General features: G+C 47.7%; 1 protein-coding gene across 2 annotated transcripts in view; it reads right to left on the reverse strand.

Annotated features, from left to right (window-relative positions):
- Positions 1 to 2,717: 2,717 nt before the first annotated feature.
- shdb (Src homology 2 domain containing transforming protein D, b) overlaps positions 2,718 to 14,742 on the reverse strand; it is a 438,631-nt gene continuing 426,606 nt past the window's right edge. The window contains exon 8 of one of the 2 annotated variants that reach the window (XM_086004909.1): positions 2,718 to 3,767. In XM_086004909.1, the coding sequence (XP_085861035.1) occupies positions 3,581 to 3,767 (187 nt within the window). In that variant the 3' untranslated portion in view covers positions 2,718 to 3,580. The remainder of the gene's footprint in view (positions 3,768 to 14,742) is intronic. The other variant, XM_086004910.1, reaches the window with a different exon arrangement.

The following is a 14,742-nucleotide window of genomic DNA, read 5'->3' on the forward strand; positions in this document are numbered from 1 at the left end:
GACAACAATGAGATAAATGACCAGTTAACCTGATTTTGGTGGTGTTGGTTGAGGGATAAATGTTGACCAGGGCCCCAGGAAATCTTTGCTACTCTTCTTCGAAATAGCGCCATGGGATCTCTTACGTCTCCCTAAAACAGGCGGACAGAGTTAGTGTCTGACCTGAAAGACGGCACCTCTGACAATGCAGCACTTCCTCAGTACTGCATTGAAGTGTCAACCTGGGCTATGGGTTCAAATCCTGGGGTGGGGCTTGAACGCACAACCTCCTGAGCTACCTTTGAGTCAACTGACACCAGAATCTCCAGGCTCAGGATGACTTTCTGATATGGAGAGACATTCGTTGATTTTCACTGAATATAACCCAGATGGCTCTGTTAAAGGGATTGTGCAAAATGAGCCAAGCAGACCAGGAATTCCCAGGTTTGATCTGCGCTGAACTACCTGCCCTGAGCCAGGGCAGAAGGCAGGTGTTGAAGTTGGTGTGTCAGAGCACCTGGGCTACATGGGGTTGGAATCAGCCAAAGTTCTCCAGCGACCCCTGCTGGACACAGTGAGAGGACAGGACCAGGCTGAGCTGTGGTGGGCCCAGATGGTGGAGTAGCCTGCTGACACTCTTGCTAGGTGAGCTCCTCCACCCTAGCACCCAACAGTCTGGCTTCATACATGAAGAGTGGCCACTTGGGTGAGGTACTGGAGGATGAATGGCAGACAGAGAACCATAGCCCAGGGGAGTCAGCACCTGGAGGATAGGAGAAAATGAACAAAAAAATATGATTATATTTGTTCGTTCCCTCGTGGTAATATTTTGTATTAAGCCCAGGAATAATCTGTGTCATTATTCTGTTGTGACAACACAAACTCTCTGTTGTGCTTGCTGTAATTACAAGTTGCTCATTTATCATGACACTGTTAGTGGTGGGATTACAATAAATGGCTCTGTTAAAATCAGGTTATGACTGTGATGATGATGGAGTTGCGAGGAGATTACTGTCATCACAGTGTTGTTCAGGGAGTCTATTTAAAGGATTCCAGCTTGGAATAAGCACAACCACAGAGTCAGGTGCTCTGCTAAATCTCAGTCATGTGACCTGTCTTAGTTTTGGGATGTTTGATGTGTACGATAGTGAGAGACACACACACGGAGAGAAACAGAGGCTGCAGAGAGTCAGGAGATAGCGGAAGGGAATGAGAGACAGACAGAGGGGAGGAACAGCAGACAGATAGAGGGAAGGAGAGACAGATAGACAAGACAGACAAACAGTGAGAGAGAGATAGACAAAATGAAGGAGGGTGAATGGATGGGTGGAAGGAGATACAGAGGGTGGGAGAGGCATGTATAAAGAGAACCAGACAGAAAGGCACAGACAGACAGAGGGAGAGAGGTTGAATATGAAAGAACAAGCATTAGTATGTGCCACCTATGGCCAGGCTGCCAAGGTTAAATTGGACAAAAAATAGGGCTTTGTAAGCATTATGTTGCCAAAGAATGAGATGCCTTCAAGTAATGACCTCATTACTCACTTTGTTAATTACCAACAGAGTACCCTTCGTCGTCCAGTACTTCCCCGGAGCGGAGAAACTACGCCATGTTCTTCGCAGCCTTCAACATGTCATCGATGACGACGAACACCTCGCTAAGGCCATCCCCACGCCTCCACTACTCACTTTCAAACAGCCGCCTAACCTCAAACAGACCATCGTTCGCAGCAAATTACCCAGCTTTCAGGAGAACAGCGACCACGACACCACACAACCCTGCCACAGCAACCTCTGCAAGACATGCCAGATCATCAACACAGATACCATCATCACACGTGAGGACACCACCCACCAGGTACATGGTACATACTCATGTGACTCGGCCAACGTTGTCTACCTCATACGTTGCAGGAAAGGATGCCCCGGAGCATGGTACATCGGCGAGACCATGCAGACACTGCGACAACGGATGAACGGACACCGCGCAACAATCACCAGGCAGGAGTGTTCCCTCCCAGTCGGGGAACACTTCAGCAGTCAAGGACATTCAGCCTCCGATCTTCGGGTAAGCATTCTCCAAGGTGGCCTTCGAGACACACGACAACGCAAAATCGTCGAGCAGAAACTGATAGCCAAGTTCCGCACTCATGAGGACGGCCTCAACCGAGATCTTGGGTTCATGTCACGCTACATGTAACCCCACCTGATGCAGGGTCATCCAGACTCGAGTCGACATTGGCTTGTTCTCTCTACACAGATGCGGCCGGACCTGCTGTGATTTCCAGCCAAAAAAAATGTTTTTTGTCTGTTTTTTTGTTTTTCATACAGACCCCAGCATCTGCAATATTTGACCCCTTGTGACCCCACCTCATTGTTCTTTGATGTAATGTTTCCCTGACTGACCTGTTTGGACACCATTCACACCTTTGACTGCTGTGATTATCTCTCTGCCGAGGTGCGATAAATGGCAGTTGGAAAGGTTACCTGTAAACATCTGACATGATTCTCTGACTATATAAGCTGTGTCTTTATGCATTTCTCCACTTCACCTGAAGAAGGAGCAGCGCTCCGAAAGCTTGTGATTTCAAATAAAGCTGTTGGACTATAACCTGGTGTTGTGTGACTTCTTACATTTGTTAATTACTGTGATTGCTGTCATTTCTTAAACCTCTGCACAGAACACTCTGTGCTCGAAGCCTCCTAATTTGTGAATTATGCATTCAGACATTTCTTCCAAGCATATTTTATAAAAATTGTTAGATATTTACAGAAATATTATTGAAAATAGAAAACACATATTACACTGGAGGCTCCTCAAGACATTCCATATCAATCCCCCCCTTTCCCCTCCCAATACTCCAGTTGGTAATGGCATCGCGCAATGTGGTACTGAGTCACACAGACCAGGAAGGTCCCAAGTTTGATCCCTGGTTAGTGCCAACATAGCTAAGCTCAGTCAGGGTAGGACACGATAATTGACCTCAATGTCCATTGTGTCAGGAGGGGGGTGGGAGGGAAGGTCAATCAGGGATACCCCGCTCCAGATCACTAGCCACAGATTCCCACCCCTGCTGGAAAGTGCATGTGTGCTGGATGTCGGGTGGAGACATGATTAGGCTTGGCTGTGATGCCCTCGTGCTGAAACAGCCAGCCAACACTCAGTGACTCTGCTTGCACATGGCCACTTGGGTGAAGTACTGGAGGATGTCAGGGGCCCGTAGTATTAGATTCAGGAGGGGAGAGGTGGGAGGACCGCAGGAGAAATAAAAGACATTCCGTATATTCCCAGTAAATGAGTGACTGAATCCTTACAAGTGAGTTCAACAACATTCATGATCCAATTCACCACAACCTCTGAAACAAAAGCCCAGGAAATGAGATATTCAACCGCTTTGGCCTGCAATTATATCACAGCCCAGAAATGGAGCTCTAGCCTCTAGAGCCCTGTGTCCAATCAAGCTACAGTCACTGTATCATAAACCAGGTGGCTGAAATTCTTGTTGACGTTCTATGTCCATTAAGATAAGTCTCCTTTTCTTTCCCCCGCAGATTGCTTTCCTTTTTACTGCCGTGCTTCGGGCAGCTGCCGGTGCTCCAGTCACAGTGTTTGTACCGTCACAGGAAACAGCAGGGAGAGATGTTCAGCCCCCTTAATTGGCAGCTTGTGGCTTGTGTAGTGGTTTATGACCTCTGGGATACTGTCAAAAGGAGGGCTGTTCTGGCCGAGAATGTACTTGCAGTCTTTCGTTCTGCTGAACTTCATGTGCATGTACCCTTGGCTGCTTCTGCGGAGAGAAAGAGAGGTGAAAAAAAGGATGAGATACAGGCTGCAATTGAGGGTGGGGGGCAGGGGAGTAGAATTAGCCTAACAAGGAAAATCTGCCCCTTTCTCATTTTACAAGCTGGATTTAAATCCTGGGAGCATTAGACAGACTTATGTGTGATTTGTATTCACAACCATTTCCAGTGCACTTGGAATTGTGACTGAATTTGCCCCGAGTATATTACAGAACAGGACAAGTTGCACATGAGCAATTGCCATGCCTGGCCAAGAACCTCCCTGATTTTGTTGGCGGGGGGGAGGTTCGTATGAGTCAACAATGGGAAACTGTAGGCCGATCCTGCACTTGGGTGTTCTCAAATGTGGAACGCACCCGCTGGGAGCGCCAGTCAGGAAATCACAGCCCCACAACCTCCAGGAAAATCATGGGCCCATGATTCCCTGGCCTGCACTTGCAGCGGCTGATGGTGGAACCAGCTCTCGTATTTCTGCTCCGTGTCGGAGGGTTCAATCCATCCATGGTCAGAGCCAAGATAGCAGACCAGATAAATGAGATGTCAGAGGCAGCTTCTTAACGGTAGCTGCCGCTTCCAAAATGCTATCGTTGACATCTAAGAAACTACCTCTGAGGGAGGGCTACAGTGCCTCAGGCAGAATTACAGGGTGTCCTTCCCCCCCCCCCGCAATATAAAAGGGACATAAAACACAAACACAGTGTAAACGCCTCAGGTCAATGACCAAACATTTGATTGCTTTGACTATTCTGTTAACTCTTCCAATGCCGGTAACTGAGAAGTCCCCTTTTGAGCCCTTAGCCCGCCACGGATGAGCCCAGCTGTATTCTTGCACCCTTTGTTACGGGCAGGTTCAGCAGCTTTTCGGCAGCCCTGTTTTACCAAGTAAAAACTCAACCGAGATACCCCTGGTCATCTCTAGAGCCCAACAATGTCATTCACCAGTCTTCTGACGTTTTGGTTGGCTATGGAGTCAAATGGGTAGCGGGAGAAGGAGAAAGAAGAAAAATGAGGTCGTCGTCGTACGTGTCTTCATACTGTTCCCTTTGGGGAACTGTATGAAGTGGTGGAAGGATTTCTGGCCGCGGTTAACGCTCCTTCCGTGACCATAACCATCTTCGTACCAGCCATTAGGGTGGTTAGTCCTATGGCGGGAGGGTTTTACGGGCTCCCACAACCCATATGAGGGGGGGGGTGCTACCCACACCCACGGACGCAAGTATCCCGCTGGATGTCAACCCAGAATTTAGAGCCGGAGCTCCGACTCCACTTGCCGGGACTGTCTGGAGTGGGGTTCGAAACCCTACGCCTTCTGGCCCAGCGTTGGGGATGCTACCGCTACGCCAAAGGCCCACTCCTAAAAATTAGGTGAAAGCTTCTTTAAAAAAAAAAATTAGGTATGGAAAAAAAAATGATGCCATTTAATTGTGTAGCTACGGTTCTCACTCCTGATCGCTAGGTAACGACCGAACACCTGCTGGAAAGTGCACTTGTATGGACGTGAGGTGGGGACAAGATCGGGCTCCATTTGGAAACCACTGTCGTTCAGTCGCCTCCCAGGCCAACTCTCTCTGGGGGTAATTTTAACTTTGGGTGATGGTGTAAAATGGGCAATATCGAATTGGTCAATATCGAATTGGCCACCTGATTGAAGACAACAGAAATGAAAATTGAGCGGGGTGTATAATGGGCGATTAGTTCGATATCGCCCATTTTAGTCCATCGCCCAGAGTTAAAATTACCCGCCAGTGTCTGAGCTCACACGTGAAGAATGGCAGCCTGGATGGGCTGCTGGTAGCTGTGTAACCAGACCTGGGCCCGAGTCCCCATTGGTGGCTTTAATGCAGGGCCACCTCTGCTGATATGTGACTCCAATTAAGTAAAAGAAAAAGTATGGCCTAGAAATTCGCTATCGCCGTGCCATGTCGTTAGCGCCCGAAATTTAGCGCTCGCCCGGATTCCCGTAGCACCCGCCTGAAATTCAGTTGCAGCGCCCCAAGACGGAGACGGGCGCTATTGCAGGGTTTGGCCGCCTCGCTTGGGGCGATGAAAGTCAGTTTCAGGCGTCCAGCTGCCGCTGCGCCACCCGATGCGGTGCGGCAGGCTGGGGTACTGCAGGCCTCCTCCTTCTCTTAAGGAGGAGCTGCCTGCAGCCGTGAGATCGCCGCTGGATTCCCCCGGCAAATGAGCCCGGCACCACGGAGAAGTGCCGGGCTCGCGGGAGTCAGACACCAATGCCGTGGGGGGGTGGTGCAGGAGTCTGGGGAGGGAGGTGCGGCCAGGCGGCCGCCGGGAAAGCGGCCGGCCGCCCCTCCACCTTTATGCGCCGGCCTCTCGGAGCTGCAAGGCCCCGTTTTTCAAACGCTGTTTGCAGCCGCTACGGGCGAGGCGGTCGCAACTGAATTTGGCCTTCGGCACGGAATCGCGTTGGAACCGGGGCGCTGCGCACACCGATGACGTCATCGGTGCCGGCGCAGCGCTACCGGCTAACGCCGACTTTAGGGACCAACTGAATTTCGGGCACTAACGAACTTCCGGCGCAAACCACTCTTTAGCCAATAAGTGGGCGCAAACGCGACTGAATTTCTAGGCCTATGAGTTAAAACAAATGTGTTTAATGGTGTTTCCCCATTGTTCATTAGCATGGGAATTTAAATCAGCAATAGTGCTAACTAATCTTGTGTGAATGTTGGACTTCATTGTAATTGAATTTCAGTCACAACCGATCAATCCTAAAGTTCTGTTATCATTAGACTCCTTATCACTGAGGGCTGGAGCAACACGCAGCCAGATTCAAAGCTTTACTGTACAGCCTACAATTATGCACTCTATTGGTCAGGGTTCACTCTCAACTGGGCACCGCACTTTAGGAAGGATGTGAAGGCCTTAGAGACGGTGCAGAAAAGATTTACGAGAATGGTTCCAGGGATGAGGGACTTCAGTTCCATAGCAAAAGCCCTACCTTTCCTTGGCCATATTGGGGGTCATTTCCACCGCCCCCGCCTGGGCGGTAATCTGGCGTAGCAGATTGCCCACTCACTGTAGAAAGCCAGCCGATTGTCATCCTATTGATTTCAATGGCGGCACAATGCGCAGTCCACATCAGGGAAGCTTTATTTAGTAGCTCAGTTTAGAAACTCTTGAACGTGATGGTGGGTTTCCACAAGTGTAAGGAAAACCCAGCAACTACAGGCCAGTCAGTTTAACCACGATGGTGGGGAAGCTTTTAGAAATGATAATCTGGGACAAAATTAACAGTCACTTGGATAAGTGTGGATTCATTAAGGAAAGCCAGCACGGATTTGTTAAAGGCAAATCATGTTTAACCAACTTGATTGAGTTTTTTGATGAGGTAACAGAGAGGGTTGATGAGGGCAATATGGTTGATGTGGTGTACATGGACTTCCAAAAGCATTTGATAAAGTGCCACATAATAGGCTTACCAGAAAAGTTGAAGCCCATGGAATAAAAGGGACAGTGGCAGCATGGATACAAAATTGACTAAGGACAAGGGCGTGCAGGTTAGATGAGGACAGGACTGGGCATGGGCATTATCTGCTCCATAATCAAATAGCCTGCCAGCACTCACTGTCTAAGCTCACACTTCAGAAATGGGCACCTGGGTGAGCTACCAGAGGGAGGCGAACAGCTCTCCAACTGTAGCCTCACACAAGGCAGTGGGTTCAGGAAAAGGGGGACTGAAATTGGTGGAAAGGAAGGAATTGAAGTGTAATTAGAAAGTTAACACTTTGGGAATGAAATGGATATTTATAGAATCTATAATTAAGCACCACAACTTGTGTCAAATTAAATATTAGTCTGTCATAGACAGTTCAGAGAGGGCTCAGAGGAAGTCTGAAGGGATTAGAAATAAACTGGGATTTGGAGATGCATTTCAAATAAACCTGTTAAAGCCTGCCTAAATTAGCACACAGGGAATGTAGTGGGAGTAGATTAAACATTGGTACATGTACTTTGTCGATTGGAAGATATATCCCAATTTCCAGCACACTTTCAATTCTCTAAGATTTTAGTATCTGGGAGAATTGACTCTTAATTATCAGAGAAAATACACTTACACTTTGAATTTGAAAAGTTTATGAGGTGAACCAAAATGATAAAAGGTTTTGATAGGGTGATTAGGCAAAGACCATTTCCTCTGGTTGGCGGTGGGGGGAGGGGGGTCAGTGGTGAGGGGGGTCATCAATTTAAAATTATAACTAAGAGAGTGAGCAAAGGTTTTTTTTTAATTCATTGATGGGATGTGGGCGACGCTGGCAAGGCCAGCATTTATTGCCCATCCTTAATTGCCCTTGAGAAGTTGGTGGTGAGCCGCCTTCTTGAACCGCTGCAGTCCGTGTGGTGAAGGTAGTCCCACAGTGCTGTTAGGTAGGGAGTTCCAGGATTTTGACCCAGCGACGATGAAGGAACGGCGATATATTTCCAAGTCAGGATGGTGTGTGACTTGGAGGGGAACTTGGAGGTGGTGGTGTTCCCATGTGCCTGCTGCCAATCAGGCGGGCTGCTTTGTCCTGGATGGTGTCGAACTCCTTGAGTGTTGTTGGAGCTGCACTCATCCAGGCAAGTGGAGAGTATTCTATTACACTCCTGACTTGTGCCTTGTAGATAGTGGAAAGGCTTTGAGGAGTCAAGAGGTTAGTCATTCATCGCAGAATACCTAGCCTCTGACTTGCTCTTGTAGTCACAGTATTTATGTGGCTGGTCCAGTTCAGTTTCTTTACACAAAGAGTTGCGACAGAGGTCATTGCACTTTTTAAGGGAAAGGTGGATAAATATTTGAAAGAGAGGAAGGTACAAAACTCTGGGGAGAGCAAGTAGGCTGATGGGAATAGCTTGGGTTGTTCTAGCCAAGAACCAGTACAGACAAGATGGGCCAAATAATTTTCTGTGCTGCAACTCTCTTTCTTCATGTCAATTGTAGCTCAGTTCGTAGCACTCTTGCCTCTGAGCCAGTAGGTTGTGGGTTTGAGTTCCACTCCAGAGACTTGAGGGAGTGCTGCACTGTTAGTGGTGCCGTCTTTTGGTTGAGACGTTAAACCGAAGCCCCATCTGCCCTCTCAGATGGATGTAAAATATCCCATGGTGTTATTTCAATGAAGAGCTGGGGAGTTCTCCCCGGTGACCTGGCCAATATTTATCCCTCACCCAACATCACTTAAACAGGTTATCTGGTTGTTTATTTAATTTCTGTTTGTGGGAGCTTGCTGTACACAAATTGGCTGCCCCATTTCCTACATTTCAACAATGGCTACACTTCATAAGTATTTCATTGGCTGTAAAGTGCTTTGGGACGTCCTGAGGTTGTGAAAGGTGCTATAGAAATGCAAGTTCTTTCTTCTAACCATCTATGGCTCAATAGGCAATAGTGTATTGGATAGAAAATTGTGGAAAAAGAAGGCTGTACGGAAGGTCAGGATTGGTGGGAGTCAGAGAGCCCAGAACAGGCGTGTAAAACTACCTCATGCTGGCGCCATTGTTTATGGACATTTATATATTTGCTATCCAGCATAAAGCTGAACCAAAATGTTATTGGAAACTAAAGCTATCTCTCTCACTTGTTTATAAACCTTCCTCATTGCATTGGAGGGTAATAATATTAAAATCAAACACTAAGCTCCCTCAATGGCCTAATGGGCCATTTGGGGTCTGAAGTCTTTTGAGTCCCTGGTTTGAGACAAGCTAGCTGATCTCAGCGGAGGGAGTGGCTGGGAGTGTGAAAATGATTTAAGTATCCTGATTAACAAGAGGGAATAAAAATATCAGGCAGGGCTCCTGACTGCTCTATGCCAATCCCTGCTGAAAAGTGCGGGTGAGGGCAGGGTTAGTTACAGCTGCAATACCCTGATACTTATTGTCCAGGCTACACATGGAGAAACGGACCCAGATTCTTCTCTTTGCAAAAGGTGAGGTATAAATTGGATCCACTGTTTAGTTATTTGCATTCTCCAACAGTTTTAACCCGCTGGCCAGAAACTGAATCGCTTGAATGAGTAAGTGTAAAGTGGGCCGTTCAAACCCAAATTTATGACAGTCGCTCCAAGCTATTCTGAATCATTCAGCTACATAATGTCCAGGGATAACATTCTTAGTATCAGCTTTCCTCAGCCAGTTTTTTTTCCTTAAATTGGTTTGTTATGGTTTCCAAAAGGCTATTACTCAACCGATGTGCAGTCCTGTTGCTGTCGACAGCTCAATCATGAATTCACTGCTCATCTAGCACTTGTTAACCATGGTCAATAAAAGGGCCATGCTGAGAGTGCTTTCGAAAGACTGCAACACCGGGATTTGATCCAGAGGGGTTTCTTCACTCCAAGTTGGGAAAATGAAAACAGAAGTTCATCGATTTTGTCAGCAAAAAAAATACAGAAGAATATAAAATCTCGGTATACAGGAGAGTAAAAATACATTTTTAAAAACAAGACTTTATCTTTGGCAGAGAAGAGTCATGCATGATATGAATCTGAATTCTGTCGCTCTCTGTGCTCGTGCTGCGCATTTCGAACTTCAGTTTAAAATTAAGAAATTTAAACTTCATTTTCCATGGATCCTTCGCTCCGTGAGTAGTTACAGAACCCGGTGTCAAGGGGACCCTGTCGGCATTTATGGAACACAATCAGCACAGGGGAGGCATTGGGGGATAAGAGGAAAGCGTGCCTCAGGTACCTGCAGAAAATAAATCTTGTGCTTTCAGTACTCTCTCCAGCTTTTTATGTACTTGAAGTGAAGGAACGTTGGGTATACTCACAGACCCACAGCTTACACAACAAGTCCGTTCCCCACAGCACTTCCAGTGTAAATATTTTTTTTTACACATGTCATAGGCTTTTATTCAAGGATTCCTTTTGACATCTTAGCATTTTTGGCACTGTTGGTCAGTTTTTGCTACTTCTCGGAGGTGCCGTCTTTCAGGTTATACATTAAACCGAGGCCCCATCTGCCCTCTCAGTTGGATGTAAAAGATCCCATGGCACTATTTCGCAGAAGAGCAGGGTAGTTAGTCCCAGTGTCCTGGCCAATATTTATGGCTCAAACCAACACACAAAAAAAAAATGATCTGGTCATTATCAGATTACTGTTTGTGGGAGCTTGCTGTGCGCAATTTGGATGCTGCGTTTCCTACATTACCACAATGACTACACCTCCAAAAAAAAGATACTTCATTGGCTTTGGGATGCCCTGAGGCTGTGAAAGGCACTACATAAATGCAGCTCTTTCTTCCAGGTTGGCATGTACGCCATACAGACCAAGAAGGCCCCAGTTTGATCCCTGATCTGTGCTGAATGGATGGTTCTCAGTCAGGGACATGGTAGGAGTATTAAGATTGGCCTCAGTGAGGTAGCAGAGCCACCAGTACTCTCTGACAGTGATAATCAGTAGGAAAAAAATTAAAAACAGAAGAATTTGTTCCACTAATGACCTGAGTACTGGCCTTGCGGACAGCAGAGCCTCGAACACCTTTGCAGCACAAAACTTGCCTCATAAGTGAAGAATAGCTCTTTGGGTGGGGGCTGAAGGGCTGCCGATGCCTGTGGCTCCTACACCCCAGCTAGGAATGATGGACGGGGAGGCGGGAAGCGGTATTGCAGCCTTTTATGTCTCAGGTGAAACAACAGCATCCCTGTAGTAGAGTTACCAACAACAACAAAAAAGCCAGAGGAAGAATCAACATTGTGGAGCCGTTAATCGTGTGTGAGCTTAACACTGGCACAAGGTAGTGACTGTATCTGGATACAAGGGCATTGGGGCAGAACTAACGCCAAGTGCAGGCATGCAACTGACTCATTGCGCACCACCGCAATTCAGCATATAATTAGATTCCACACAGTCCCCCTTGTGTACACTTTTAATCATTAACCGTTCAATAAAAATAAACAAAACATCAACACCCTCTCTACTTACTTCCTGTCCCTTGCTCACACCCTGATTAGATGCATTCACGCAACCGTGAAGGGTTATTATTACCCTCGAGGGGGGTAGAGGGAGGAGGGATTGAGAGGTGCGGTGATCCATCAAAAAGGAACGGGCTTGTTGGGCTCAATATTTTGACGCTTTTTTTCTCCCCTCTTGAGCGCGCTGGTCACCTCCTCACTCAATCTAGTCCTCACCTGACATCTAGAAACTCACACGTCCCACCTGCTATTCATCGGGAGCAGGGACCCTGGCTTATTTTGTTCCTTTCCCCAGCCCTGGGGCACTGAGAGTAACTGCAGCACCCCAAAGGCCGCACCGGCTGAGAGCAGTGAACAGCACAACCGGGAATTGAACCTACGTGTCTTTTAGCATCCCATCACATGAAGCATTCAGCTACGGAGCCATTTAGAGGAGTGAGCGGCAGGCTGATTGACTCCCTCTTAACTCCCATCAGCGAGGGTTCATTAAATTCGTGGAGTTGGAAGGTGCGGCCGCACGAGGGGATCAGAACAGGGGGTTAGTGCAACAAAAACTAGACAGTGGCCCGGAATTTCCTCAATGCCGTTTACGCTGAAATTACGGCAAAATTTAGGCTGCCGATCTTGCCGACAGGAACATACCCCCAAATTTCCTGCAGGGCTCATTTGCCCATGTCAGAATGTAAAAAACAGATGCAAATCAAGTGCAAATGCAGCAGCATCAATACGGTAATAGCGCAAGTGTAAAAAGATGTGAGCTGTCTTCTGCCAGGATGCCTCACTCTCAGATCCTCTTGTCCCTGCTGCTCCTCATCCATTATCATGCAGAGCAGGGGTATGCCTACTGGGAAGTAGGGTTGCCAACCCTCCAGGATTGCCCTGGAGTCTCCAGGAATTGAAGATTAATCTCCTGGACGCTGCCGCAAGCCACCCGGGGAGAAAAATCATAGGGACATTAAGTTTTTTTTTCCATTTTCTTTAAACACTTTTATTAGTTATAAAAATTATTGGAGATGGGGGCGGAAGTAGCTGTTTGACTGAGTGGGGTGGTTGGAGGCAAGAGGTCATGTGATGAAACCTTCAAAAATACGTCCAACCAGAGTTGGCAACCCGACTGGGAAGGCCATTCCAGCTGCTTAGTGCTTCTGAGCATGTGTGGGGGAGGAGCACCAGGAGCTGAAACACATTGGCCCGAAATTTGCGATCGAAGGCTTCCCGCGGGCGGATGCCTCCGACCAGCAAAAAATCTACAAATTTACCCGGTGGTCCGGGAGATATGGAGACTTGCGGTCCTGGGCCTCTCCGGGTACTCGTGGGCAGAGGCCCACGTGCCCCAGGGGCGCAGGCGGTTCGCAAGCGCCCTGCGATCACATGGGCTGGCCCAACCAAGAAAAGAAGGGAATCCTCATTCATACTTATGGGAGTTCCGTGGCTAATTAAAGATGTTAAGGATAGCATTAGATTAAAAAACGAAGCTTATAGTGTTGCGAAGAATAGTAGTAACCCTCAGGACTGGGAGCGTTTCAGAAACCAGCAAAGGATGACCAAAAAATTGATAAAAAGGGAAAAAATAGATATGAGAGAAAACTAACAAGAAATATAAAAACAGATTGTAAGAGCTTCTACAAGTATGTATAAAAGGAAGAGAGGAGCAAAAGTAAACGTTGGTCCCTTAGAGGCTGAGACAGGAGAAATTATTATGGGGAATAAGGAAATGGCAGAAATGAGGGTGAGGAACTTAACGTAATTAATATAAGTAGAGAAAAAGTACTAGAGAAACTAATGGGACTAAAAGCCGACAAATCTCCTGGACCTGATGGCCTACATCCAAGGGTTCTAAAAGAGGTGGCTGAAGAGATAGTGGATGCATTGGTTTTGGTCTTCCAAAATTCCCTAGATTCTAGAACAATCCCAGTGGATTGGAAGGTAGCAAATGTAACATCATTATTCAAGAAAGGAGGGAGAGAGAAAACAGGGAACTACAGGCCAGTTAGCCTGATATCAGTCGTCGGGAAAATGCTGGAATCCATTGTTAAGGAAGTGGTATCAGGGCACTTAGAAAATCATAACATGATTAGGCAGAGTCAATATGGTTTTATGAAAGGGAAATCATGTTTGACAAATTTATTAGAGTTTTTTGAGGATGCAACTAGCAGGGTAGATAAGGGGGAACCAGTGGATGTAGTATATTTGGATTTCCAAAAGGCATTCGATAAGGGCCATATAAAAGGTTATTACACAAGATTAGGGCTCATGGGGTTGGGGGTAATATAGTAGCATGGATAGAGGATTGGTTAACTGACAGAAAACAGAGAGTAGGGATAAATGGATCTTTTTCAGGTTGGCAGGCTGTAACTAGCGGGGTGCCACAAGGATCAGTGTTGGGGCCTCAGCTATTTACAATCTATATTAATGATCTAGATGAAGGGACCAAGTGTAATGTATCCAAGTTTGCTGACGATACAAAGCTAGATGGGACTGTAAGCTGTGAGATCACACAGGGCGCGAAATTCAGTAGCGCCCCATTTCGGGGCGGTAATGCTGGCGAGGCGGCACATCCTGCACCCGGCGAGGAAGTCCCGCCCCGGCCGCAAAATTCGCCTTACCGCCCCGCCCAGGAACTGGAGCGCAATGTCGGGTGCTCCACTTCCTGGTGGGGCGGTAACCAAGGCGATGTCGGGACGCGATCGGCAGGGCTCCGTGGAGCGCTGCCGCGTTTCAGCGCCCCATCCTTCAGTTAAAGGGGAGGGCCACTGTGCACTCTGCAGGGCCTCCGATGGCCCCAACTAGGCCACCTGGGCGGCGTGGTGCCATGGTAGCAGCCCAGCGCTGAGACGCGGTGCCGGACTGCATGATAGCAGCCAGGACCACACCACGGCACACCACAGAGGGCCAACCTGGAGGTCGGCCAAAAAAATTAAATGACGGCGTGGGTTGCGGCTGCACCACCCCTTTAACTACCACCCCGTGAGTGGAGGTCAGCCCGGCTCACGACCCGCAAGGCTGGCATGGACACCGCTCATGGCAGCCTCGTGGGGCACGACCGAATTTCTGT

Source organism: Somniosus microcephalus, chromosome 13, assembly GCF_052327205.1.
Source record: "Somniosus microcephalus isolate GS21.2 chromosome 13, FLI_Smic_1.0, whole genome shotgun sequence".
NCBI lineage: Eukaryota > Metazoa > Chordata > Chondrichthyes > Squaliformes > Somniosidae > Somniosus > Somniosus microcephalus.